Source organism: Mesoplodon bidens (assembly GCF_964165515.1).
Source record: "Mesoplodon bidens genome assembly, chromosome: 11".
NCBI lineage: Eukaryota > Metazoa > Chordata > Mammalia > Artiodactyla > Ziphiidae > Mesoplodon > Mesoplodon bidens.
The window spans coordinates 65,021,070-65,048,976 of NC_138167.1; the positions used below are offsets into that span (position 1 = coordinate 65,021,070).

Below are 27,907 nucleotides of genomic sequence, written 5' to 3' on the forward strand. Positions count from 1 at the left end.
TCTGATGTTTCCTCACGATTAATTTTATGCGTTGCTGAATGGATGGTGATGCTGTGTCCTTCTCAGTACATCACTGCGGGAGGTGTGCGATGGATGTCAGTTTGTCCCGTTATTGACGTTAAGTGGACCACTTAGTTAAGGTGGTGTGGCAGTTTCTCTACTATAGAGTTACTATTTCCCTCCTTCCCCCCTTTTTAATTATCAAGTAATTTGGGGGCTATTTATGTGAAATCCTCGAACGTCCTTCCAATTTCATGGGACGAAATAGGCGAGGCTTTCCCTTTAGGAAATGGACACCTAGTTCTTGCCGAATAGATGCAGCAGCGAGCCTTCCGCTGTACCACCCTTTGTCAATAAAGTTACGTGAACATGAACCTTTCCGGAAGGGCTGAGGCGGTCGGGACGCAAGGCATTTAGGGAACTGTAGTCGCCCTAGGAGCTCGCGGCTAAACACCGCCCAGTGGCCTCCCAGAGAAAGAACCAGAAGCCGAAAAGGGAGGGCAAAGAGGGACGAGCGGAGGCGCTCTAGGATGCAGTGCATCACGGGAGTGGTAGTTCAAGCTCACGGTCCTTCGGCGTCCTGCCGCGCCCCGCGCCGGAGAACTGGACTGTTATACCCGATAGGCCACGCGCGCGGGGGAAAGGGAAGCCGGCCTTGGCCTCCAACAAATCAAATCGAAGGAAAGAAACTGCCGGCTTTCAAAATCCTCCTCCTCCGCCATCATCTGCCGCCGTGCGGGGAGCAGGTGGTGTTGGAGGCTCGAGCGGCGGGGACCGCTCGGAGAGCTGACAGACAAGTGGGCTGGGCATCGGGGCCGCTGGACTGGAGGCGGCGACCCCCACCTGACCTGACCCGGACCCTAAATCAGTCCCCGCCCCGCCGGACGGACGTGCGCGCTCCGGTCGCCCCACGCGGCGGCGCCTCCTGTTTACGGTAGGGTCAGGGTCCCTTTCCTTTCCTTGTCACCTGCCTGGGATGGGGGCGGGGGGCGGCGCGGCCCTGGAACTGGACGAGGAAGGTGTGGGGCCCCCGAGCACTCTGTGCGTGCCCCCTCCGCCTTCTCCCCTGTGCCCTCGATGGCAGAGCGCGATGGGGGTGGGAGTGAGGGAGTTGGGGGGCGTTGGCCCTTTTCACGCGTGGGGAGATTGAGGCTTAGAGAGGGCGTCAGGCCCACCCTGGCCGCCCAGCCCGCAGCTGCCAGCAGTGGCGTCTCCTGTTAGCGTCGGTGTCATCTGGGGGCGGTGCGCGTCTGCCTGGGATCCGGGATGGGGTTCCCGTGCAGCGCGGCTGTCATTTGCGGCCCGAACTCGCGCGTCGCTCCCCAGCTGCCGCCTCCCAATAGGCCCACACCCAATAGGCCCACACCTGGGCTTGGCGCCGCAGCCCCCGGACCGGCGTGAGTCTCTGCTGACGCTTGGCAGGAGCCGTGGATGTGCACCTAGGAAAATCTGCGACGCTCCTGCGCGGAATGGAGAGGAGTGTGTGTAATTACCGTTTGTCTGTGCTTTGCCGCTGGTCCTTTGCAGACCTTGGACCAATCAGTTCACCACTCTGTGCTTCAATTTCCTAGTCTTTACAGTGGATGGTGTGTGTGTGTGTGTATGTACGTACCGGACTGAGAAATGGGTCCTCTTTCAGCTGAGAAGTTTTGTGTTTCCATTCCATCTGGAGGCCTCACCACCATTTTTCTAGCCTTAAATTGTCCCATTCCATAACTCAAGTGGGGGGGGCGTTGAGGCTATTTTATATTCAGTTTCATCTCCTCATTCATTGTTGGAGCAGCTTCGAAATGCCCTGCCTCATGCAGCAGATAGAGTGATCCTGTCAAAACATCGTCAGATCACGGTCTCTCTTCTGCTAGAAACCCTCCAATGGCTCTCTGTCACTCAGAGTAACAGCCACAGTTCTTAAAATGGCCTTTGTGACTCGAGCCTCTTGTTGACTGTCTTTCCTCATCTCTCACCTCTTCTCTCCCTCCCTGTCTGTGCTCCAGCCCCACTGGCCTCCCTGCACTTCCTCTAATTACCCCTCTTCCCCCACAAGAAACTTTGTGTTTGCTGCTTCCTTTGTGAGAATGCTCTTCCCCCAGATATCTGCATGACCCAATCCCAGATATCCTTCAAGTCTTTGTTTTTCTATTAATAATACCTTCTCTAACCATTCTATTTTAGATGGCAGCCCCCCCCCAAAAGAAAACAACAAAACTCCTTACCCCTTTCCCTGTTTATTTTTTTCTTATCACTGTCTGAGACACTACATATCCTCGTTCTTCCCTGATTACCTGTCATTCCTCTTTGGGGAAATGTAGTGATGCTTTCTGCCAGTCTGCTGAACTCCAGGCTGGAAGCTCCTTTTTTCAGCAACTCTGTCCTTGGTCTGTTGTGTTGGTGGTTGTGACGTAGAGACTTCTGGTCTTCTAGGAACCCTTGAAGTCTGGCCACCATGGGCTGCCCAGTCTCCTGGCCAAGGCTGAAACCATACGTGCAGTGGGCTGACCCTCGTGCCCCACCGCCAGAGCCATGCCACCGTAGGTGGTGGGGCATTCTTTGGGATGGATGACCTGGATCCCATAGCCATCTATGTCCCGTTTGAGGAATGGGACTCTCAAACAGAGAGCAGCCAAGATGATCAGGCAGCTGTGTGTGCTTTGGGTAGACTCTGTGTAGCCGTCAGACTGGGACTTGACTGCCATTCACTGGGGACCCAAGAAATAGTCAACTCACATGGCTTTGCTTGGTGTCCAGCTAGGGCAGTTGTGCAGAGGAGGACTTGTAGTGAGATGGTAACTCTTAAGAGGCTGAAACCTCCACCTTTTTAGAACTGTTCCTTCCCAAATGCTATTTTCATTTCTCCCAGTGGTTTAGTGCTTGGGATTTCCTTAGCAGGGGGAGGTGGGGTCAGGTAGCTGAAATGGCTGATGTCCTATCCTGCCCTCCCCAACTTGGAGGCACCCAGAGAATCCTGTCTCTTAATGAACTTTGACCTCCTCAGGTTGCAGATTTCCAGGGGAGCCCACCAGCGTGGCCAGCATGGCCTCTGAAGACATTGCCAAGCTGGCAGAGACGCTAGCCAAAACCCAGGTGGCCGGGGGACAGCTGAGTTTCAAGGGCAAGAGCCTCAAACTAAACACTGCAGAAGATGGTGAGTTCCCGTGCGGACTGGCCCAGCGAGTGAGCGCTTACTGTACCCACTTGTCAGGCCGGTTTAGCTTCATTATCACACAATTTGTCCTAGCACAGTGAGGCTCAAAGATGATTTGCCCATGAGCACACGGTGGGCATCCCTGCTGGTGACAGCTCAGGCTGGCAAGGTGGGAAGGGCCCCTTTATCTCTTGGAAGGGATGGTAGGCAATGAGGGACCACAGTTAGCGGCAGTCCCAAGATACAGCCCTGACTTCTTACTTCAGATCCAGCCCCACCTTCACCCCCATGATCCAGAGCTGGTCTGGGAATAGTTGTTACCTTCCCCAGAGCTGAGGCCCTCATGGAGCTACATTAAAACAACAATCCAGGCCCTCTTGGGATGTCTAGTCCATGCAGCTGAATGGCCCTGGGAGAGGGACGGATGCTCCTGACTGAACAGGCATTAGGACTGGAGAGAACTAGGAATCGGAAGGCAGACCCTGTCTTAGCATCCCCAGCCAAGGCATGGCTGACACTGATCAACCCTGAATCCCCTGGCATCTGGAAGTAAAGGCACCTACGTCAGTACTTGTAAGGCCTCTTGAGGTTCTGGCCCAACCAGGGAAACTGGTCTGGACTTGCCTGGTTGTCATGGTGTGCAGGCAGGCGTGCTCCCCTCTGCCGGGTCAGAGACTGCTTGAGTCCTTGGGTTGCTGGAAGTGTGGTGATGCATGTTCCTAATGTCTCTGTAGGGCCTTAAAATTTAGAGTTTCTCCCTGTGCTTTGTCACTTTTGATCCTTGCATCATCCCTGAGGGAGGGAGGTAAAAATGTTGCCATTTTATAAATAAGGAGAAAAGGACTTGGGAGACTTCAGTAACTTACCCAAGGTCATACAGCTGGTAAATAGCAGAGCTGGGATTTTATCAGAGGTCCAGCCGAATCCCCGTTCTGGTGTTTCTCAGTAGATGTTCAGCTCAGCTCAGTAAACGTGAATTTACTATTAAACACTAGTCATTAACACTATGTCAGGCAGTCTTAAGTGCCATACAAAGAGTATCTCAGTTTTCTCCCCCAAAAGGCCTTGAGGTAGGTTTCATCCCATATTGCAGATTGGAAAATTGAGGCTTAAGGAGGTGATGTGACATTCCTAAGGCCCAGCTAGAAGTAGTGGAGCTGGGAAGAAAATTAAGTTTGTCTGGTCCTAAAATCCATGCACATCACCACTTCACTAGCTCAGGCTGGATGTGCTGCCTCCCCTTTTGGAGGTCATCAGGGATGGCCAGCTTATAGCCATGGCCTCTCAGGAGCTCCTTACCTGAAGTAGGAATGAGGTACCCAGACAACTAACAGGAGGGAGAAGGTGAAACATTCTCTGAGAGACATGAACAGAAAGCTCTGGGAAGTAAGGTCGAGGAAAGGGAGGGCACAGGAAGTCATTCCATGAATGAGGTGGGTATTTGAAAGAGAAAGGGCACTGCACGTGAGTTGGCCCAGGAGCTGAGACACATAGGGTGGGCTTGAGAGAAGAGAAGTCAGAATCTCATCGGGAGCCCAGGGCAGAGGCCCTTGAATGCTGCACTGAGGTGCCTGGTGGCCTAATCGTGGGCCCGGAAAGGGCCTCTCTCTGGGCTGGGAGTGAGCGGGTGAGGTCCGGGGAGGGCAGGGGCCTGTGAGGGGAGGCCGTGAAGCTGATGATTAGAACAAGGACCTTTTCTCTCCCTAGTAAGTCATTTAAGGACCAAAGAAAGGCCTTGCTGCCTTACATGGCAGTGTACCTGGAACTTGTTACCTTGTGAGGCAGTAGAGGCTGAACAGACAGATCCCTTCCATGCAGCCTCGTGACAGTCGGTGGTCATTCAGGGGTGGTTGGGGCCCATCCCTCACCTGTTTTTGAGTTTAAACAGAGTTATGGGTTGAATATCGAGAGAGGCAACTCAGCTGTGACCCCCACCCTGTCCTGTCCCTGCTCTTCCAGTTTTGGTGCTTTTCCTTCCACGCTCACTCCGTACTTGTGACTCTCCCCAGGCTAAACTTGTGGCAAGCGCAGTACCTTCGGATCTCTGTACCTGTGTCACTTACATGGCTCCCCTTGGAGCCCTGGCATCTCTGTTGCCTGCCTTCTAAGAATGGTGTAAACATTCCCTTGAGCAGCCATCCTTTCTCCTGGTGACCTGGCCATTCCCTGGATGCTACGGGGACTCCCTTTTGGAGCGAATCTTCCAAAGGGCTGAGAGGCCACGCCAGCCCTTGCCCCGAGTGCCAGCTGCAGGGGAGGCCTGGGCACCTGGGGCTCTGGAATTGCAGCTCCAGAGCAGAGAGAGAGGTTCGGGGACTTGTCCGCCAGGGCCCTGCATAAAGTCCTTGGTTTTGCAGAAGCAAGGCTTTGGGGAGCAGCACGTAGGTTCAGTTTTGGAAAACCAGTCTGAAGCTCAGCTCTGCCGTTTTCCCTGAACTCCTGGGCAGAGTGGTTTAGTTCCTTGGAGCCTCAGCTTTCCTTTCTAGAAAATGGGAGGCTCATACCTGTCCAGTCTTTCTTGTTGTGAAACGAGTGCTGGTCACTGCCGTCTGGCCGTGTGACCTTAGTAGGCATTTCCGTACCCTCTCTGTGTCTCAGTTCACTCAGTTGTAGACTAGACCTAACAGTAAGTACCTTTAGATGTGGTGGTAGCGAGCAGAGGCAAAGCGAGTCCCTTTCTTCACAAACTCATGACCCAGTAAGGAAGATGGTATAACGATCAAGTCACGGGAGTTCCCTGGTCGGCCTCCTCGTTTTCACTGCTGAGGGCCTGGGTGGGTTCAACTCCTGGTCCGGGGAACTAAAAAAAAAAAAAAGTAACCATTCAGATGAGTGTAAAATTGTAGCAGGCTGCAGGTGGGACATCAGAGGCTGTGAAGCCTGGTTGTTGGCAGGTGGCAAGGGTTTCTGAGGAAGTGCTGCTGCACAGAGGCGATGGGGGGTAGGCGCGTGCGGAGGCTTCTCAGGGAGCCCCTTATGGGCTGCGAGTCACAAGCTTTCCGACAACCCTCCGGTTGTGTGTTCTCCTCTTCTCTCACACTCCTCTGTCTCTTCCCTACCACGTCACCCACTCCATCCTGTGCCAGCCAAACTAGATTTATCTTTCGTGTAACCTGCATGCTTTTTTCAGATTGTAAAATTAATACATGCTCATTATAGAATACGGAAGCATCGAAAGAAGGACGAAAAACCATATCTTCATTATAACACAGCCCAGGGATATAACTACTTTTAATTTTCATGCATTTTCTCTGGTCTTTTGTTTTTTTTCTAGACATATAGCTGAGTTCCTCTTTTTTTTTCTTAAAATAATTGAGATCATAATTACAGATACTTTAAAAGCTGCTTTCTAACCTGATGCATTGAGAATATATTGAGCAGGTGCTGGAAAAACACAGATTCACTCAGAATTCCACCACCTGGAAATAACCCCTTTAACATTTGGTTTCTGGACCTCAGTGTGTGCGTGTGAGAGAGAATGCATACAACATTTTAAAAGTGTGATCAGACCAAACACCACTGGATAACCTAATTTTTCACTTACCACTATAACATGATTATTTTCCAAGTCAGGTAATCACCTGTGTCGCCATTCACAAGGACATCAGTGTAACTATTTATATCACGTATCCCAGTGAATTAACCTGTCCTCTGCTGATGGACATTTAGGTTGTATGGAATTTTTCATCATAATGAAACAGGACAGTAATGACCACCCCACATGTGAGTCATTTCACCATGAAAACATGTGTGCCATCGTGCCTGCTGGCCTCTGACTTGTGCCATTTCCCTACTTGGCCTGGTGTACTCCCCTTCTTGGCAGGCTACACACACACAACCCACAAGGTGTCCCTAGCACCTTCTTCACCCGAACCAGCCAGTTCCTCTTTTCCCTTGGCTCCCAAGCCTTTCATACCTGCTTTGTTTTAACACTCATTAGAGAGGGATTTTCTGTGTAGCCATGTCCCCTGCTAGACTGTGAGCCTGTCCAAGTCTCCCTGGTGAGCCAGGGTCTGGCACCCAGTAGGTGCACCGTAGCCCTTGGAGTTGTGAGTGACGAGGTAGTCGCTGGGCCTCAGCTCCTGCCTCTGCCGTTCGTGGCTCCAGAAGTCTAAGGTTCTGTTTTTTTGGTCCTGGGCAGCCAAAGAGGTGATTAAGGAGATTGAAGATTTCGACGGCTTAGAGGCCTTGCGCCTGGAGGGCAACACGGTGGGCGTGGAAGCAGCCAGGGTCATCGCCAAGGCCTTGGAGAAGAAGTCGGAGTTGAAGGTGAGGTCTGCAGGGCGAGTAGGCCCAGACTGGTTGGGGACAAGCCTCCGCTCACAGCCCCACGGCCGATGCCTGTGTGCAAGACCGTCCTGGGTCCCTGTGGGTGATCACCTCGGACAGCTCCTCTTGCCCTGGCCTCCCCAGAACAGAGCACTGGCTGGGGCCCTCTGCCTGTGTGATGTGTCTGTTTGGGCCCTGCAGTAACAGACCCTGAGATGGTGTTAGGCGGGTAAGAGGTTTATTGGGTAACGTGTGAAAGATAAAGAGGAAGGCTCAGAACCGGACAGCGAGAGCCTTCCGCTGCCGACGCGGATCTGGCACCTGGGAGGAGGACAGGAGCCTCGGGTTCGGAAGCTGTTCTGATGGACGCTCAGCCTGCCCAGCGGGGAGCTCCAGAGCAAAGCTTGCCCCGTGGAGGAGTCTCGTGTTAGGCAGAAATGGCCAGACTTCAGGTCAGATGCTGCAGTGGTTGGAAAGCTGCTAACTGCCCCCCTCACAGCCAGATGGCAAGTTTGTTCTTGAAGGTGCCCCTCCTTGGCCGACACAAAGATTCTTCTATTCTGGTGTGTCCCAAAGCGGGTTCCCCTGAACACCGGTCCTTCGGGAAGCTCCGTGAGAAAAGTGGGGTATCATGTGTTCGCTCCGTCCGGAGGCTGTCGCTGCTTGCTCCCCTTCGCAGGAATCCCAGTGTGTATTAGCTTATCAAAGCCTCTGAAGAGCCATGAGGGAGAGAGACCTGCTTTACAGGCTGGAAGTGGCTCTCTTTGTTTGTACAAGGCTAGGCTTGTGCTGGGCTCTTCTACATGTGTCATTAACCCTCAAGGCGACTCAAGTCCATTTTGTGAGTTAATGGAACTGAGGCTCAGGGGGGCTGAGCAAACAGCCCAGGATCTTGCCACTGGTCAGTGGTTGAGCCGTATTCCCGTTTCCAAGTCCGATGCGCCTTCCGTGGCACAGCTGTGCTTTCTGAAAGGGGAGGCATACAGGGCCGGGGCCATGAGAAGAAGCGGAGTGGATTTGTCCAGGGAGGGGCCCGAGCTCGTTGTCAGAGTGACCCTTGATGTTTGTTTCCCTCAGGAAGATCACGGTCAGGTTAACAGACAGCCAAGGCAGGACTGGCTCTGCTCTCCTGCCCAGGGCCTCCTGTCCTGAGCATAAGCTGGGACATCTTCCTATGAAAGAACTCAGCTCTCCTCAGTGACCTGTGAAGGGCAGGAACGGAGGAGAGGTGGCCCGGGCATGGAGGCCGCAGCAGCTGAGCTTTGGCATCCAAGGACCTGGGTTCAAGCCCCAGCGCCACCACCTTGTTTGCTGTATTATGAACCCTTGCATTGGACTCAGCTCTGAGACTGGGCTCCTTTATGCAAAGAAGTTTTTCCTCCCTGAGAGGTTGCCATGGTGGCCACATGCAGGCTCATGTAGTGAGAGAGCTTGAGCCGTGGGAATACCGCATGCATCTTGTCACCCTGTGTAGACCCAGGGCCTTGAATCACCCCATGTCGTGTCTCAAGCCTGCTTCAGTGCTGGAAGGAGCCCAGGGTGGGAGCAGCGGCAGGGCCAGAGCTGCCCTTGACACCGGTGCTGTTCTGGCCACAGTACTGATGCGAGATAAGTTGCTGTTTCCACTCTTGCAGCATGTGCACAAGTTAGGTCTTGACAGATGAGGAAAGTGTGGCCCAGGGTCACACATCTCAGGATTGCAGCCCAGATACCAGCCCAGTCTCTTGACTGCTCTGCTGCCCACTTGGAGATCATTGAGGCCTAAAGCCTATTTCAAAGATAAGATACAAGGGGTCAGAGACAGGGAGTGGCAGGCCTGCATCAGCTAAGTCAGGACTAGAAGCCAGCCTTGTGCCCCAGAGCCCCATGCTGACCTCAGCCCATCAGAGTTGGGTTGGGGAAGCTTCAGGATGAGGTGCCCCTGTCTGTTGGGAGGGGCTCAGGCTGTGGCTACCTGTTCTGACCCTGCGCACCTGTGTGCAGGTGTAATTCACTGAGCAGACCCATATAGAATGCCTCTAGGTATGTTAGTGATTTGCATTATTGGAGGATGTGAGAATTCTACTTCAAAAATCAACTTCTCTTGTACTTAAGGTTGGGTTTAGTTCATACATTTTAAGGACTGGGTTTCAGGGGAAAGTTGCTTGTCCTGTGTCCCATGATTTCCAGGTTTGGCCCAGGAAAGGCTAGAGCTGCCAGAGTTGATACTTTGGTGGACACAGCAACCAGAGTTAGAGATTAGGGCTGTGTGCTTGGAGCCTCAACTCTGCTGACCAGCATGATACATGACCCAGTCACGTGGCTGCTACCTTTGTGACATTTACCTAATATTTCCTTTAAATCAGCTCATTTTGAAGTAATTTAAAAGCAAACATGATCCCTTCTATAACTGGAAAAGGGCATCCCTTACCATAAAGGAAATAAAAGAGTATTATTAAATTCTAGTTTGAGGCCGTTGCCATCCAGAGACTCTGAGCCTGAAGCCTGCTGTCCCTTCGTTAGAAAGGCAGATGAGCTAGAAGTGGGGAGGTGGGTGAGACCCACCAGCCCCAAACCGAGCCTTCCTTCTAGAGGTGGTCAGGAGGGTTGAAAAGAGACTTGAAAAGAGAGTAACTTCCGGGACTTCCCTGGTGGCGCAGTCATTAAGAATCCGCCTGCAAATGCAGGGGACACGGGTTCGAGCCCTGGTTCTGAAAGATCCCACATGCTGCGAAGCAACTAAGCCCATGTGCCACAACTACTGAAGCCCGCACCCCGCAACAAGAGAAGCCACCGTGTTGAGAAGCCCACGCACCGCAACACAAGAGTAGCCCCCGCTCACCGCAACTAGAGAAAGCCCGCGCGCAGCAACAAAGACCCAATGCAGCCAAAAAAAAAAACAAAACATAAATAAATTAAAAAAAAAAGAAAAAGACAGTAACTTCCTCACTGCTGGATCCTGTATTGTTTCCTTTCCTGTTCCTCCACCGCCCAAAATCATGTCGCTGTGGCCCACACAGTGTGGGAAACGAGCACTGGGCAGGAGCACTGGGCCAGGAGTCTGGTGTCTTATTCCTGGTCCTGCCGCTGCCCTGCCAGGGGGCCTGGGGCCAGTCCCTTCCCTCTCAGCCTGATTTCCCTCTTGGAGAACCAGAGGGTTGGACAGATGGCACATTTTCCTGACACTTCTGCTGATTCCCCCATGGTCCTTAGGGGCTGCCAGGTCCTATCAGCTTCGGTCAGAGCTGGTCCCACTTTTCACCCAAATTCAGCAGTCTTGTTGTGCTCAGTAATCCAAGTCTATGGAGACAAGGGGCTGCCCGAAGGCCACCTCCAAGGGTTTCAGCTAACTCTTTTCTTCCTCTTTCCAAAGCGATGCCACTGGAGCGACATGTTCACGGGGAGGCTGCGCTGTGAGATCCCACCCGCCCTGGTGAGTGAATGGGGCCTCTGCTCGTGCTGCCGGCTGCAGGGACCCCTTTAGCACTTCCCAGGACTTTTTCTCATGGCCTCTTCTTTCCAGAGACTGAGTGCCCTGTGGGTGCCTGTGATGCTGAAATGGCAGCCAGGCGAGTACAGCCTCCGCCTGTGTCCTGACGAGCAGGAGCCAGGAAGTGAGGACTCAGAGTCCCTGTGAGACAGGGCGGCCCGGTGACAGGAAGTACAGCAGAGACTTCCCAGGGTTCACTCTTGAGCTTAGTGGTTTCCCCCGCAAGCAGCATGGACCTCACTCCCTACATGATTACCCCTCTCGTCCTGGCCCCTCCCTCCCCTGCACCCTGTGGTCCCTCTCGACCTCATTCTGCACACAGGCTGCCTTGGCTGCCCCGTCTCCCTCCAGCCCCTCCCTTTCTCCGATACCACTCTTTTTTTTTTTTTTTTTTTAACATCTTTATTGGAGTATAACTGCTTTACAATGGTGTGTTAGTTTCTGCTGTATAACAAAGTGAATCACCTATACATATACATATATCCCCATATCTCCTCCCTCTTGCGTCTCCCTCCCACCCTCCCTATCCCACCCCTCTAGGTGGTCACAGAGCACAGAGCTGATCTCCCTGTGCTATGCGGCTGCTTCCCACTAGCTGTCTAGTTTACATTTGATACCACTCTTTTTGCTTTGGTTCTCTTCGTGGGTGGCTTCCCTCTGCCTGTTTTCCATTTCCCCATTCCTGGGGCTCAGCTCCTCTTGGGTGGAGCTCCCAGCCTGTGTGTGCACAGGCGCTCTTGTGGGAGGGATGGGAGGGGTCACAGGACAGAACATGGCTCCAGGGAAGGGGGCAGGGCTGGCAGCGGGCAGCCTCTCAGTGTATCCTCCTAGCACAGAGTGTCCTCGGGGCAAGGTTCGTGGTCAGTTGTTGCACAATTGTCCATGTGCCAGCGCTGCCTTCTCAGGCCTCCGTTTATCTAGCCGGCACTGGTGCTCCTGAGATGCCTGGGCACCAACCTCATTTCCAAAGCAGTTCAGTCCGGCAGACAATTAAGGGTCATCCAGGGTGTGACAGGTGTCCCCACGGAGGCCCTGGAGGGCGGGCTCCCTGGGTGGGGGATTTAGGAAGCCCCTGGAGAGCTGCTTCAGTTAGATACCAGCCTCAAAGGGTGGACGAGAACCAGGGGAGGCTGGGGTTAGCGGGCAGGTTAAATACATTGATTTGGGTGATTTAAGAGCCCTCTGTAGGGTTTTCAGTCTGATATAACATGATCAGCTCTATAATGAAATGGTCTGTGCCTCTGCCAGTTCCCCACCAGCCTGGGTGCCCCCTGAGGGCAGGGGCGGCCTGGCATAGACGCAGCACCTGGTCTGTGTCTGTGAAACGGACATGAGCTCCCTCTGTGCCCAGATCTCACTCGGGGAGGGACTCATCACAGCCGGGGCCCAGCTGGTGGAGCTGGACCTGAGTGACAACGCGTTCGGGCCCGACGGCGTGCGAGGCTTCGAAGCCCTGCTCAAGAGCTCCACCTGCTTCACCCTGCACGAGCTCAAGCTCAACAACTGTGGCATGGGCATCGGTGGTGGCAAGGTGGGTGCGGCAACCCCCTTCCCCGCATCCCCATTGTCCTCCGCCTCCCTCCCTTCCCAGTCCCCTGCTACATTTGTGTCCATCTGAAGTATGTGCCCTTGGCCACCCACCGTCTGGGATGGTTGGCCTATTGTTTTTCTCTTCAAAGGAGAAGGGCCTCAAAGGCAGCAGCTTGTGGCCAGTGGGGAGAGGAGATGGAGTCTGTGAGTGTGGGGTTGCCAAGCAACCATCCTCAGTTCTTGTGTTGCCTTGGCAACACATAGGCAGTATTGCATACGTGCTCCGACCTGCTGGCTCTGCAGAATGCAGGGCTTGGGCATCACTAGACGTGCTGTGCCCTCAGAACAGCTGGCAGAGCCATGTAAGCCCTGGCGTGTGCATGTGGGAGAGGGAGCCCAGAAAGAGAAACCAGTCTGGGAGGCCTGGGCACAGCTCACCTTTGTTCCTGGCCAGGACCTTGCCCAGGGTGCCTCCCCCATCCTGCCAGCAAGTCAGGCTGGTCCATGTAGAAAGGCACCTAGGGAGGCCAGCCCTGTTTATTCTCTTCTTGGTCCATTCTGGCTGCTTTAGGCCCAGATTCTAGAAAGGCTGAGCACCAATCTGCATTCCCATCCTCCTTCCCTCACGTTCTGACCAAAAGGAGCAAAGGGCCAGGACATAGGAACAGACAGTGAACGGGGACATCTTCTCTTTGAAGATGTGTTACCTTAATTCTCTCACCCGTACTGAAAGGTGGGTGACGCTGTCCCCAGGTTTTCAGATAACTAACACTTGAGCTTAGAGATGTTGGGTTGAGCACCCCAGATGATGTACTTAGCGTGGGATGGATGTGGGATTTGAACCTGCATCCACATGGCTGCTCAGAGCAGCAAGAGGCGCCACCTATGTGATGCTCGCGGTGGCCCAGGCTGAGGAGCCAGAAGGGCCTCCCCTGCAGATGGCCTGTCTCCTGCCTGCAGGAGTGGGGGCAGGTCACGCTCGTGCACCCATCTCAGCCAGCGCTCCTCCGATCTAGGGGGCAATAGGCTGTATGTGTTAAGACATAAAAATGTTTGCATCAGCACCAAAGACAGGTCCAGCCCAGCCCAGAGTGGGATGTGCTGGGAGAGCCACCTCTGCAAAGATTCCTTGAGGCTGGTCTACAGCAGAAGTTGGCAGTCTCTGCCCTGAGCACATGCGTGACCCACCACCATCACGGAGTCAGGCTGGTGGTGTCCCATGTCCTGTATGTGCCCCAAGAACAGAGCTGTGTGCAGGCAAACTGACCCAGCTGCTGGTCGCAGCTCCTCTGCGTATTTGCTCTGGGAGCTCAGCCAGTTCATGTGCCTCCCCCTGAGCCTCGGCTTCCTTGTCATAGAGTAAGGCCAGTTCCACCTGCCTCCCAGGCCCGTTTTCAGGTTGAAACAAGGCATGGAAGTACCTTTGCCGAGGGTGCTCCAGACCTAGTAGGTGCTCTGTAAACGTTATTTCGCTTCTGCTGCACTTCCCCTGAATCTTCTATGTCTTATTTACCCTGGTCTCTCCAGTTCCAACCCAGCACCCGACAGCATTTTTAAACTCCTGCTCTGTTGGTGTCACGGGAGAGAGGCTACCTCCTGGCACCACCCCAAGGTCAGGGCAAACCAGATTTTAGGGTTTCACCCCCAGCAGCTGAGCCCCTGCCGTGTGGCTGGCCTGAGCATGGGTGTGTGTCAGATGGGTGCGGCAGGGCCCTGCTCTACTCGGCCGGCTCCCCTTAGGCATCGTGGAGCGTGGAAGAGATGCTAGAAGACCTGGAAGATTTGGGTTCTGTGCAGAGTCTGCCACTTGCTTAGTGACTGTAGGAGAGTTTCTGTCGCTCTCTGAGCCTGAGCTTCTTCAGCTGTAGAGTGGGAATCGCGATGGTCCCCACCTGACAGAGGGCTTCTGACAGTAAAGCGAGCTGTGAGGCCCCTTCCCCAGGACCTGTCTTAAGGTTGGCCACTCAGTGTTGGTGTCTCCCTTCTCCCGGGTTCAGGCTCCCCATCTCTGTTGTGGGGCTAAACCCCATGGGGTGACGGGACATGCAGACACAGTGGTGAATGTCAAAGCCCTTGTCCCTGCAAGGTGCTGGGCGCGGGTGAGGTATGACCTCTGTGCTGCTGAGCAGCTCTTCGTCCCCGTGTCCACCACCCTTGGGTTTCATGGCTTGTTGAAGATCAGGGCCTCCTGCCTTAGGCCCGGGCCCCTTGCCTTTCCCCGCCAGATCCTGGCAGCAGCTCTGACTGAGTGTCATCGGAAATCCAGTGCCCAAGGCAAGCCGCTGGCCCTGAAGGTCTTCGTGGCTGGCAGAAACCGTCTGGAGAACGACGGAGCCACTGCCTTAGCAGAGGCTTTTGGGGTGAGTGGTTTCTGCCTGTGGAGCCCATCCGACTTGCCCTTGAGCCAGCGGGGAGGGCAGGAGCAGGAGCCACGGCTGGATGAGGCGCCCCTGGGTGTCCTTGTCCCCGCTGCTCCCTCTGCTTTGCCCTCACTCCTCCCAGTGGGCCCAGGACACTGCTGAGTCTCTGCTAGTGAGAGGGCCACACCTGCCCCGTGGGCTAGGAAATTTGGGGTCTATCTCCCGCTTCTCTTTTTTTTTTTTTTTTTTTTTTGCGGTACGTGGGCCTCTCACTGTTGTGGCCTCTCCCGTTGCGGAGCACAGGCTCCGGATGCACAGGCTCAGCGGCCATGGCTCACGGGCCCAGCTGCTCCGCGGCATATGGGATCCTCCCGGACCGGGGCACGAACCCGTATCCCCTGCATCGGCAGGCGGACTCTCAACCACTGCGCCACCAGGGAGGCCCTCCCGCTTCTCTTAACTTAAGCATTTCCTGTGGCAGACGATATTCTAGCAGCATTAACCATGCTCAGGCCAGAGCAGCATCCCCCGTGGTCCTGCTGCTTCCGGCACTCCACCTGCCTCAAGAGAGTGGACGTTGCAGGGGAGAAGGGCCTTGTGTCTCACTGGACCCCTGGCTGCAAGAGGCTTCTGCCTCTTCCTCTGTAGCTGGAGTGGCCTGGTTACCTCATAGACAACGGTGACATGAAAGATTATGCCCTCTCTGCACCCCTTCCCTTGGTCGCTGTCCTCCATGTGCTGGGACGGGGTACATCGTCGTCGTGCCAGGCCTTCAGCAGGGGTCCTTGGTGCTCTTAGAAGCAGGGGGGCGCTTAACTTGGGTCCATGGGATCCCACTGGTCTGTGGGTAGAATTCAGGGAGTCTTTGAACATGGCTGGGGGGAAATTGCATGATTGTTATTGCTACCAGAGTTAAATACAGTGTTACCTTCCACTGTGAATATAGACAGTAAACCTCAGCAGCTTTAGAAATTCCTGTAACTTTGTTACCAGGAGAAATCACAGATACTTTCCTGTCAAGTAATAGTTGTTAGAGATAGATAGAAATTTTGTTTCTCGTACATTAAGGTCACAGTGATGGTACACCTAGGTCTTGTTATTCATTGCCTTAAGAGGTACATATATTACTACAGCACGTATTTGGGCAGCTTCTCTTAATATTTTGATAATTGTCTTCCAAATGAATTTGTTATCCTATAATTTAACTTAAAATTTAAAATCATCCTGAGGAGGGGAGCCCTGGGGCTTTCCCAGATTGCCCAACGGGTCCATGGCACAGAAAATATTAAGAGGCCCTGACTTAGAATGTGCCTCAGTTGGGCTGCCTGTATTTATTTGTGAACCCCCATGCTGTGCTGGGCGCCCAGAGACAACAGAAGGTGCCTGGGTACAGAGTTATGCCCGCCTGTCCTCAGTCCCGGGTAGCAGTGGAGATTGGGACGTGGGCCTCTCCTTGAGCTCTTGGGGGCTGTTGGGGTGCAGACAAGAAGGTGGCTTTGCTACTCCAGTGTGATGAACGCCATGACAGAGGAAGGATGAGGTGCTCTGGGGGCAGAGAGGAAGAGCCTTGGATTGTGCTGGGGGGTTAATTCAGGAAGTTGTCCTGGGGGGAGGAGGCATCCAAAATGAGAGCTGTTGAATGCATAAGGAGTCAGCCTATCAAGAAAATGCCAACAAAGTAAGGAAACAGAGCGTTCCAGGCAGAGAAAAGGAGGCGTCAAAAGCCAGCGTGAGAGAGGAATGACCCTCCTCACCCCCAGAAAAGGACGTGTAAATAAGGCAGTAGGGCCCCAAGAGAGAAAGGCCAAGCAGAGCTACGTTGTATAGAGCAGAGCCAGGGCTGACTGTCAGGCCAGAGCCCAGGGTCCCCACAGTGCAGAAGGTACCAGACTAAGACACCTGAGCTCAGAGCTGAGTGGCCCTGGGCAGGTTACATAGACCCTCTGATGCCTAGTCATCTCTTATCTAGCGGTGATCCTAATCCCAGGTAGGTCTCCCTTGTGAAGTTGTGGAAAGAATCAGAAGCGGTCATGCCCCGAAGCGTGCTTTGCCATCATGCCCCAGACGTGCCCCAAACGGGCAAGTCCCTCTGGTGTCTGATGTGTAGTGCTGCCCTCCTGCCTGGGGCTGTCCCCCTTCCTTGGGGGCCCACCTGTCTCCCTCCTGCCCCTCACAGATCATCGGGACTCTGGAGGAGGTCCACATGCCACAGAACGGGATCAATCACCCTGGTGTCACTGCCCTGGCCCAGGCTTTCGCCATCAACCCCCTGCTGCGGGTCATCAACCTGAACGACAACACCTTCACCGAGAAAGGTGCCATGGCCATGGCCAAGGTGAGGGGGTGCGGCCGGGCCAGAGCAGGCCCTGGAGACGGTCTGGCTGCTGCCTTTATGGTGGACCCATTGGCAGGTGGCTACTCTCCCCACTACCCACCCACCTGGTGTGTATCCCGTGGGTTCAGCCATAAGAACATCTCCAGAGCGGGGAGTATGTCACAAGCTAGCCTGTGCCCTTTCGGGCAGCTCTGCGGGTCCATACTGCCACATCCTAAGCTGCCTTCATGCAACCCTGGCTGTCGGTGCTGGTTTTGTTCTCAGAGGCCACTTGGAGGCTGCTTCAGCCTGTTTCCTCACTGATTCTTTCGTCAGCTGTTTATTGAGCCCCTGTCTAGTGCCCAGCCCTGTACCAAGTGCAGGCCACATAGAGTTGAGTCAAAGACTCTGACTTCAAGGACCCCTAATTCGAGGAGGGGAGGAAGTAGCTAATCAGCAACAGCACAGGGCCGTGAGCACAGTGGCTGGCCGGGTGTCCCATGACCCCACAGGAGTCTAGTAGGCCTGCCGTGGGGTGTTAGCAGAGATGTGTGCAAGGGTTGGGGAGCACACAGGAAGTTCCAGTCAGATACAGGGCAGGCTTCCCGGAGGAGGTGACATTTTGGCTGAGTTCTCCAGGACAAGTGGACTTTGTCTGGACAAGGAGGGCGGGAGGGGTGTTTCAGGCAGAGGGGTTGGCAGTACGTGGGGAGGCCCAGAGATGGGAGGAGCTGTGCTCCATTGGGCCTGGTGTGAACAGGCCAGTGTTCGAGGTGTGCTGGAGGGCTGGAGGAGCTGGAGGGGGAAGGCAAGACCTTGTGGCCTTGCTGACTCCTTGCGACGTGCTCCCATGAGTAATGGGGAGCCACGAAGGGGGCTTAGCCGGAGGCCAGGAGGCCACCTGGGGGCAACAAGAAGAGCTGATGAGTCCACCAGACTGGGTACAGAAGGGACAGGGTGTGATGACCAATATGAGGTGTGGCACCAGCTCGAGGAGGGCCCTCACCCTGGTCCTCCCTTCCCGCAGACACTGAAGACCTTGCGGCAGGTGGAGGTGATCAACTTCGGGGACTGCCTGGTGCGCTCCAAGGGCGCCGTGGCCATCGCAGATGCCGTCCACGGGGGCCTGCCGAAGCTGAAGGTGCTGGCTGGCTGGCTGCCTCCTCCCTCTGGGGTCCAGGCTGCCCTGCGCTCGGGGTGACAGCTGCAGGGCAGAGCAGCTGTGGGGGGAGGTGGCAGGGTTGTAGCCTTCAAAGGCAGGTGGCCTGGGTTGATAGCCCGCTTCTTCTACACCCTCCGCCTGTGACTCCGTGCAAGTCTCTTCACCCCTCTGAGCTGCAATCTCATTTCTCAAAAAGGAGGAGGAGAGTGGTGCAGGTCATTGCAATATAGCGGAGTATACTGCGCCCTCACTAGGGGGAAACGGAGGCTTCAGAGTAGTGGCAGGCCTCCCAGCCCGTGTTTCTGTCATCCGCCTCCACCCCTTCCCATTATTTTTTAGGAGCTGAACTTGTCATTCTGTGAAATCAAGAGAGATGCTGCTCTGTCTGTTGCTGAGGCCGTGGCTGACAAGGTGGAGCTGGAGAAACTGGACCTCAATGGTAATAGGGGTGGTGGCCTCGGCCCAGGCCTGCCGGGCGGGCCCCGGCCCCCGTCCTGACCCTCTGTCCCCTCCCCTGAGAGCAGGCAACACCCTGGGAGAAGAAGGCTGTGAGCAACTCCAGGAAGTGCTGGATGGCTTCAGCATGGCCAAGGTGCTGGCGTCCCTCAGGTAGGGAATCTGGATCAGTGGCTCCTTTGTTACTACTTTTATTCATTCAGAAAACGTTGGTTGAGTCCCTGTGATGTGCCAGGCACTGTGCTGGGCATCAGGGATATGACAGTAAGACAGCCAAGGTTTCTGACTCATGAGACCTCGTTGCCGTGGGCGAGGGATCAAGGAGTGAGACAGAATAATCAAGTTATCACATGTTTAGCAGAGGGACAAATGGGGGCTGAGATCGGTCACCCTTTGCAGCAGGTGAGTTGGGGAGGCCTCTGAAGGGATGACCTTTGATCATCCAGGTGATGTGACGGGCAAGGTGGGGCAGCAGTGAGGTGGTGACAAGTGGTAGTGGTCGGGGGGGCTCGGCATTGTCCCTGAAACCGGGCTTAGAGCTTGACTGTAGGAGGAGATTGACACAGGCAAGCGGGGCTTCCTGGGTTCGCGGAGGCTGGAGGTGAGGTGGCGGGGGGCTGCCTCCTCCATCGGGATGGGAGTTGGTTCAGCCGTCATCACCCATCTCCGCCTGCGTCTCCAATCTCTGCGTTGGCTTCATTCACTTGTCAGGTCCTTGCTTGTGTCCCTCAGGGCCAGGCCCAGTGCTGCTGCTAGGAGCTAGCCCAAGGTGGGCTCAAGGGGCTCCCAGTCCAGGGGACATGGAACAGCCTTCCTCAGAGGCAGGGCAGCCCCCTCCCTCGTCCTTAACCATAGGTTCCTGTGGTCAGCGAGATGTGGGTGGTACAGTCCCGGGCGTCTCAGCCTGCGCAGTGTTCCTGCCAGGCTGTGGGCCCCAGCTGTGACAGGCGGTGTTCTTCCTTTTCTCCGTCTCCCCAGTGGGACTGTGGGTTTCTTTGGGACAGGGACGAGATCGAGGTCGTCCTTGTCCGCAGCGTGGGCTTCCCTGGGTGGTGAGCAAGGAAGGATGGGCTCCCTGGTGACTCTGACTCTGCCCCCTGGCGGCAGCTGCTCCCCTTGCGCTGTGCAGGCTCCTGCCCGGCTGGGGCCTTTGGGTTCTCAGAGCCATCGTGGGCCACTGGGCAGGGAGGGTCTGCTTTAGCCAACCCTCTCCTCTGCAGTGATGATGAGGGTGAGGATGACGAGGATGAGGACGAGGATGAGGAAGGAGAAGAGGAGGAGGAGGAAGAGGAGGAGGAAGAGGAGGAGCCACAGCAGGAAGAGCGAAGGGAGCAGTCGATCACGCCGCCCAGGAAGATGCTGGATCCTGACAGTGGGGTGAGTTCCGTGTTTGCCACATCAGAGCCCTGGTGCCCCAAGCGTGAAATCTTGAGACATTTTTCACGGGGGTCATGGGTGTGGGATCCTCTTAGGCAGTGACTGCAAACTAGTTTTGACTGCACACTCCTTGTGGAAAGAGGAAATCATTCCAACGTAGTTGTATTTGTATGAACCTTAGTCTAGTTGTGTTTATTCATTTATAAATTATAACACACGTGACGCTGCTACATTACATGCGGTCAGTGACTGTGTACTGCAGTGCTGCACGATCCGCAGCTGGTTGAATCCGTGGATACAGACGGCCACCTGTAAAGTTGTTTTTCCACTGTGCTGGTCTTATATAAGGATTTCTAAAAGAATAGGGTAAAAAACAAGCATAACTAGAAGTTTTTTTCCTACCCATCTTGGTGACCCATAAGGATGGCCCCCATTCCAGAGACTGGCTGGCTCGGTGACTCAGCTCGGACACTTGGTGTTCCTTTCCTGGCCGGGAGGCTGGTGGACTCAGGGCTGCCACGTCTGTTCCCTCAGAGGTTCCCAAATAAAGCTTCGGGAGGACTTTGGGTTGGACACATTCAACAGTGGTTGAATTTGGCTTATTGTCCAGTTTTATGGAAGCAGTTCCATAAATGGCTGGGCGTCTTTAGTTCTTTGGGCCCCTCTGGTGCTCACCAGCAGTGCTTACCCGGGCCGAGACTCTAGTTCCTGGTGAGGCCACTTTAGCCCTGGAGTCATTTCTGCAGCATCATACGTCATGGCGAGGATCCACTTGGCTGCACCAGGCTCTTGGAGTCTGAGGGAGGTGGCTTGCCCCGACCCCAGAGGCTCCTACACAAGGAGCCGACCAGGGCCAGCATCTGTGGGCACCCCACCCTTGGGGAACTTTGGGGAATTCTGGACTCTGAGCTTTGACTGGTCTGCATGAGGGGCGTATGTTCTGGGTAAGGAGTCTGGATCTGGACCTCTACAGAGCCACCTGTGCCACCTGTCCCCCAGGAACCAGCTCCTGTCCTGTCCTCCCTGCCTCCTGCAGACGTCTCCACCTTCCTGGCCTTCCCCTCCCCGGAGAAGCTGCTGCGCCTCGGGCCCAAGAGTTCCGTGCTGATAGCCCAACAGGTAACAGCGCTTCCGACACCAAACCTGCTCCGGCCTTGGCTTCCGGAGCTGCCAGAGCAAAGGTTCAGGCAGAGCATGGGATTTGGGGGGGCGGGGCACTGTCGACGTGGGGAGTGGGGACTACCACGTGTTGTTTTTTTGTCACACACACACACACATGTGTAAATGGATGTGACCAGTGGTTGCGGATGTCTGTGCCCACTGCGAACACACTTGGGCTGCGAGGAAGGGTAAGCCTGTGGCACCTCAGTGTTGACTGGAATTCGGGAATCTTCCCAGGACTCTCATGTGAGCACACACACCTAGGCTTCCCTCTGTGTGTTCTGTAGGACCAGCTGCTTCTAGAACAGCTGTCCTGCCCCAGGCCCCTGTGCAGGTCCCAGTCTACTTGTGTTCTTGCTCCAGCCTCACTTGTTCGTTGGTTGGGTCGTTACTTCATTCATTCTGAGACAGTTATCGAGCACCTCCTGTCTGCTGGCTGCTGCTCTGAATACTTGGGCATGATTTTATCTAACCTTCTTGGCAACCTGGAATGTAGACCCTTCCACTCTTATTTTACAGACGAGAAAACTGAGGCTTAAAGAGGTTAAATGATAAAAACAGGCACGTCTTGTTTTATTGTGCTTCACGGTTACTGCATTTTTTGCAAATTGAAGGTTTGTGGCTACCCTGTGTCGAGCACGTCTATTGGTGCCATTGTTCCAACAGCATTTGCTCACTTTATGTCTCTAGATAATGTCACATTTTGGTAATTCTCACAGTATTTCATACCCTCCACCAACAAAAAGATTATGACTTGCTGAAGGCTCAGGTGACAGTTAACATGTTTCAGTCATACAGTGTTTTTAAATCATGTATGTGGCTTTTTTAGACTTGATGCTGTTGCACACTTAACAGACTTAAATAACGCACTAGGAAACCAAAAAATTCACATGAATCGCTTTATTGCGGTATTTGCTTTACTGCTGTGGTCTGGAGCCAAACCCGCAGTATCTCTGAGGTATGTCTATACAGAGAAATAAAAGGGGCCACTCGCAGAGCTGGCTTGATATTTTTGCTTTTTATCTCCCGTTTATATTTTTCTGTACTCTTATTTTTTTCCCCCATGATAAATGAGATTATATGATGCAAACGTCCATGTGGCCCACCTTTTCACTTAATACCATTCATCATTTTCCTGTGTCAGTAAAACTCTTCTCGTGCTCTTTATCTCAGTGAGTGGATGTAGCACTTAAGCCATCCACTGTTTCTGTGGATTCACATTATTTCCACTTTTCTCTGTTGTCAGTGAAATTGAGGTAAGTTTCCTTGCATGTTAAGTATCATTTGCATTCTGGATTATTTCATCAGGTTAGATTGCAGGAAGGGGATCGCTGGGTCACAGGGATAATGATTTTTAACGTGAATTCTCTCAGTGTTTGTGCACACCTGCTGTGGCTGGGCCCATGCCAGGCTCTGAGGGAACAGCGTGAGGCGAGGCAAGACCTGTCCTTGCCTACTGAAGGCCCATTTCTTGCCAAGGCCTCCTCTAGCCACAGGCACATCCCCACTGTGTGCCAGGGCCCTGGGGCTCTCACCCCTGGTGACCAGCCATTGTCTCCTGTGTCCTCAGACTGACACATCTGATCCGGAGAAGGTGGTCTCTGCTTTCCTGAAGGTGTCCTCTGTGTTCAAGGACGAAGCCACAGTGAGGTCGGCAGTGCAGGATGCAGTAGGTACGTGGGGTGGGTGGGGCCCGCGTGGCTCCTGCCTTTCGCTGCCCCGGGGCTCGGGTCGGAACATCCTCCTCTCACCTGTTCTTCCACTGGGTTCTTGCCGTAGAGCCGGCCGGGTGCTCGCCTCTCTGTTTTTTGCAGATGGGGAAACTGAGGCCTTTCCCAAAGCCATACAGTTCTATATGGTGAGAACTTGGGCCAGGTGGCGCCCTCCGCCGGAAGGTCAGACCTCTCAGAGGAGGGGTGATGAGAGCCGAGCCCTTGGCCCCACCTCTGAGCCTGTGCACACACAGTGCCCTCCACCTGGAGGTCCCCCTGCTTTCCCCACATCTTTCCCAAGGCTTCCCAGGATCTCTAGTGTGGCCAGGTTGGGCAGGCAGAGGGGGGTGGGAAAGGGTAGAAGGGAGTGGAAACACGTGGGAGGCTTTCTCCAGGGTTGTGGGTGACACTGAGGCGGGAGGGTCCGTGGGAGGGGAGGCTGGGTGGGGTGGGGGTGGGAGTCTCCATGTCTGCTCCCTGAGAGCCCCGCCCCACCGTGGGCGTTTGTGGGAATGGGTTACCTGAATTCGGTTTCCCAGAACAGCCTCACTCGCTCGGAAGCGGGGGCCCAGGCAGTCCCTGCGGGCCCTTGGCCATGCCTCCCCCCTCCCTTCCCATCCATTCCCCCTCCGCCACCCCCAGAATGGCTGAAACCTCCCCCAGCGGTGATCTGCCTCACTTATCTCTGCCCAAGCCCGTCTTATCTGTGAGGCCAGGACAGAGAAGGGCCAGGGTATCACAGCTGGCAGGTGGAGCCCTTTGCCTGGTGCTAGCTGTTCCCTCAGTCTGCCACCTGTGTCCACATCCCACCCCCCATGTTCACCTCCTGATGAGCGCAGGAGACGGCCCAGCCTGTGTGCTCAGGGGCTGCGGGCCCTTAGGCCTCTTTGCTGCTTCTGCCTTGCAGATACCTTGATGAAGAAGGCCTTCAGCTCATCCTCCTTCAACTCCAATGCCTTCCTCACCAGGCTCCTCATCCACATGGGGCTGCTCAAGGTGCGCTGGAAGGAGCGCGGGCCCCGGAGGGGCGGGGGGTGGGGTGCACCAGAGGCTGCATCATCCCGCACCTCGAGTCCTGCCGGGACCTGTCACCCACACTGTCCCCAGGCCTGGGTCTGCTTAAGCAGCCTCGGCCTTCGTGACAGGATTTAGGATTCAGCTTGACCTTGGCCGTGGGGCTGTCAGCAGGGGCTGGGTGGTGGAGACCTGGGGTCCCCCAGGTGACCTTTTGAAGCTCACCCTGCCTTCTGCTGTGTGTCCCCCTTGCAGAGTGAAGACAAGATCAAGGCCATCACCAACCTACATGGCCCCCTGATGGCGCTGAGTCACATGGTGCAGCAGGAGTACTTCCCCAAGGCCCTTGCCCCTCTGCTGCTGGCATTCGTGACCAAGTGAGTGTGCCCTCGTCAGCTCCCACGGCCGGTGACCACGCGTGCAGGCCTCTGGTCAGCTGAGGCTTCCCTGACCTGGTGACTGGGGCATGTCAGAGGCCCTCACACCTCTCAGGCTCTCGGCATCTGTGTTTGAGTCTCACCACCCCTGTGCCCAGCTGAGGACACAGGGCTCGGGGACAGTGTCTCCCTGAGAGAGACAGGGGACGTGCACTGGCTCCATCTTGCAGACGAGGAAGCGAGCTCCGGGTCAAAGGAGGCGTTGGCCCACGGTCGTGCTGCTGATGCAGGTCCTGTACCCGGCAGCGTCTCTGGGAGCAGTTCTGCGTTCATCCCCTCAGCTACCTAGGCCGAAGGGGCCTGCCCACTCGGCCTTCCACAGCCGCAGGCCCCTCTCCTGGGGACGCCAAGTGCCCAGACACACGAAACCTTGGCCTCATCCTGGAGCGTCCTGGGAATGGTGGGGTGCTGGCCACAGTCGAGTAAAAAGGACCTCCAGACCTCAGGGCCCATCAGGGGCAGGTTGGGAGGCTTGTCCCCATCCTCACTGAGGCCCTGTGTGGCCCCCAGCTGAGGTCCGACCATCCCCAGGCCTCAGTCTCCCCATTTGCTCAACCAAGGGGTGGGTGAGGTTGTCTCCTAGAGCTCTGACCAGCCACGCTGGCGGTGAATCCAGCGCCTTGGGGGAAAGTGGGAGGGGGTGTAGGAGAAAGGAGGTGCCCGCGCCTTGGGGGACATGTAACATCGGCGGGTCCAGACCATCAGTCAGGGTGCTTAGAGCGTGTGACGAAGTGTCGTGGGGCAGCCCGCCTGGGGTGGGGGGTGAGGGGCAAGCGCCGGTCCCCCAGGACTTAGTTGGCACCTCGGCCTCTTTGCCACCTGACATCTCTTAGTTCCGTGTGCATAGCAGTGCCTCCTTAGTTGGGCCTGACTCCCTCGCCGTGTCTGCCCCCCTCTCTACCACCACACTCCCCCCACCCAAACCGCCCCTTGCACTGCAGCTGCTCCTCTGCCGGAGTCCAGGGCAAGTCCAAACCCTGGTCCTGAATCTCGTTCTGGCTGCAGCCCGGCCTCCCCGCAGTGAGGTGCACTCTCCCCACACCTGTTTCCTCTGCAGGAGATGTTGCCTCAACACGTGGGCCTTCGCTCGGGCTGTCTGGGGTGTCCCCACATGGTGGCCCTAGCCCCCGCCTGCCAACCCCTGACGAAGCCCGGCTCCCCCTGTCTCCTTCCAACCCCTGGTTGGGACTGTTCCCTCTGCATTCCCGTCATCCCCTGTGTGGCCCTTGGGCTGGGCATGGACCCCCCAGAAGACACCCTCGCCCTTGATGGTCAGTTGACAGGCTGCCTCCTCCTGGCTTGTTGCCTGCCTTCCAGTGCAGGCCTCAGTCTATTCCACTTTAAAAGAGGGGGGCTTGGTAAGAGCTCCCCCCAGGCCTCGGGGGTGACTGAGCTACGGTGGAGTGATATGCATGCCCCCTTCCCTCAAGTCCCAGCCCAGTGGTCTGGGATCCAAGCCCGGACGGGACCAGGTAAGGTGTCTGTGGGCTTCGGTCCTGGCTGCACCACAGGCTCACCCATCCCCCTGAGCATCTTTCACCAGTTTCTCTCTCTGCAGTGAGACTAATGATCTTGATGGTAACCTGTCACTCGTAGGGGCCCAGGTGGGTCTCCTGTGGTCCACTCCTACACATGCACTAGTGGCTGCTGAGGGCTCCCTGGCCCTGTGCGCACTGGAGAGGCCTCGGAGAGCCTGTCTGGTGGAAAGCAGAGGCCCAGGTTCCCTCCCAGCTTGGCGGGCCTGTATTCTGGCCAGCTCTAGGCCGTGTGGCCTCGGGTGTATCACCTGCCTCTCTTAGCCCCACCTACCTCCACCTGCAGAAGGTGGGAGCTACCGTCTCCCTTGCAAAGTCACTGTGAAAATGAGAACAGTGGAGTCTGGCGTATATTTTGACCTCAAAAACGGCCCCCACTCCATCTCCACAGTTGGGAAGCTGGCCCTGCTGTAGCCTGAGCTTCCCGGCCCCACCTGCTGACCCTTCTTTCCCTGCAGGCCCAACGGCGCCCTGGAATCCTGCTCCTTTGCCCGCCACAATCTACTGCAGACGCTCTACAAGGTCTAGACGCAAATCTGGTCTCTCCCCATCCCTCGGCCTGGACCGGTGCCTTGGGAAGGGACTCAGAGGAAGGACTCTGGCCAGCAACAGGGAGGGTCTTTGTCGCGTGTGTCGTGTCTCCTGAGTATGTGTGTTGGTGCGGCGTATGTGCAGGTGTGTGCTTCGTGTCGGGGTTCGGATTTTTAATGTCTCCCTGCTGGACTGGCCCTGGTCCCGCTGGAGGGGAGCTGGCCCCCAGGCAGAAGGGCTGCAGGCTGCTCTGCCATTAAACTCACCACCATGTGAGGATGCTGTGCTGATCTGTGCCGCAGGCGCCAGGCCCTGGTGGCTGTCCCCACCCACCTCGCCTTCCTTATCCTCTGGGGCTGCACCAAAGCCTGGGGTGTTGCTGTCCGTGTGCTGTTCCCTCCGTGTTATGGCTGGGTGTTTCCTGCCGTGCCTGGGGCTGCTCACTCGATGGCTGCCTCTGCTTCCTGTCGCCCAGTCCTGGTCCTGCAGCCACCACTCTTCCTACCATCCACCCACGCTGTGCTGAGCCCTCAGCCTGAAGGCCAGAGACTGCTGTGCGTGGGGCCGCGAGCATAGGGCAAGACCCTGGCACCCACACCGTGTGGACAGGAAGAGAAGCCAGTGGGCAGACACTAGGGTCTAGGAGCTGGACTTGCCTGGACGGTGCTGGCTCCGTGCCCAGTGGGCTCTTCTCTGGCTGTGGAGGTGTCTATGACAGGCCTGTGGGCTGAGCTGGAGGGGGCATCTGGGCAGGCCCAAACCTGTTCTCCAGCCTGGGAGGGCAGGGCCAGGGCCCACTGATGCCAGAGCTGCATCTTGGGCACCCTTAAGGACTTGGGGCAGGGGCTGGGTGGGGGCTGGGCATGCCCTGTGACACCTGTGCTTCCCCTCATGCTCTTCGTGTGTCTGGGCTGTGCCCAGGGCTTCACAAATAAAAGTCATGTGTAGCAGCAGCGAAGACTTGAGAAGCTTTTCACCTAAAGTGGGCTATTCTCAAGGCCTTGGTACCTGGGGTCCCACCTCAGCATGGCCACTGTGACCCCATCTTGGTCTGTAGTAGGGGGCAGTCCATCTTGCAGAAGAGCTGCCAGGCCAGCCCTGTGTCATGACCTGGGGCAGACCTGGATGCTTCCTCTGTTGTGGGCATGCCGGCTCCCCTCGGACAGCTGTGTGGGTGGTACCCAGGAGGGGCAGCGACTCATAGGGGTTGGGGAGGGTGGTGGGACTCCTGCTCTGGGCAGGGGAGGATCTGAGTTGGGGCCTGGCCCCACTTCCCCCTTTACCCGACCTCTGGGCTACTGCTCCACTGGCCCCTTCACTGCTCCATTGGTGGGCCTGGCTGAGCTGGACGGTGTCCAGAGTTTGCCACAGGCCCTGCTGGCTGCACAGGCAGGGGCCCCCAGGCCTGCCTGAGAAGCCGCCACGGGGCCCAGAGTGG

At 55.8% G+C, this 27,907-nt stretch overlaps 1 protein-coding gene across 1 annotated transcript; it reads left to right on the forward strand.

Annotated features, from left to right (window-relative positions):
* Positions 1–665: 665 nt before the first annotated feature.
* On the forward strand, positions 666–27,422 carry RANGAP1 (Ran GTPase activating protein 1). Its single transcript, XM_081250026.1, has 16 exons — positions 666–934; positions 2,993–3,142; positions 7,284–7,411; positions 10,764–10,823; positions 12,232–12,411; positions 14,636–14,770; positions 16,947–17,105; positions 18,112–18,225; positions 18,586–18,685; positions 18,771–18,855; positions 19,923–20,079; positions 21,079–21,198; positions 22,811–22,913; positions 23,860–23,948; positions 24,222–24,343; positions 26,397–27,422. Exons 2-16 carry the CDS (start codon positions 3,031–3,033, stop codon positions 26,464–26,466), a joined length of 1,734 nt encoding a protein of 577 aa, XP_081106152.1. The 5' UTR covers positions 666–934; positions 2,993–3,030; the 3' UTR covers positions 26,467–27,422.
* Positions 27,423–27,907: the final 485 nt, after the last annotated feature.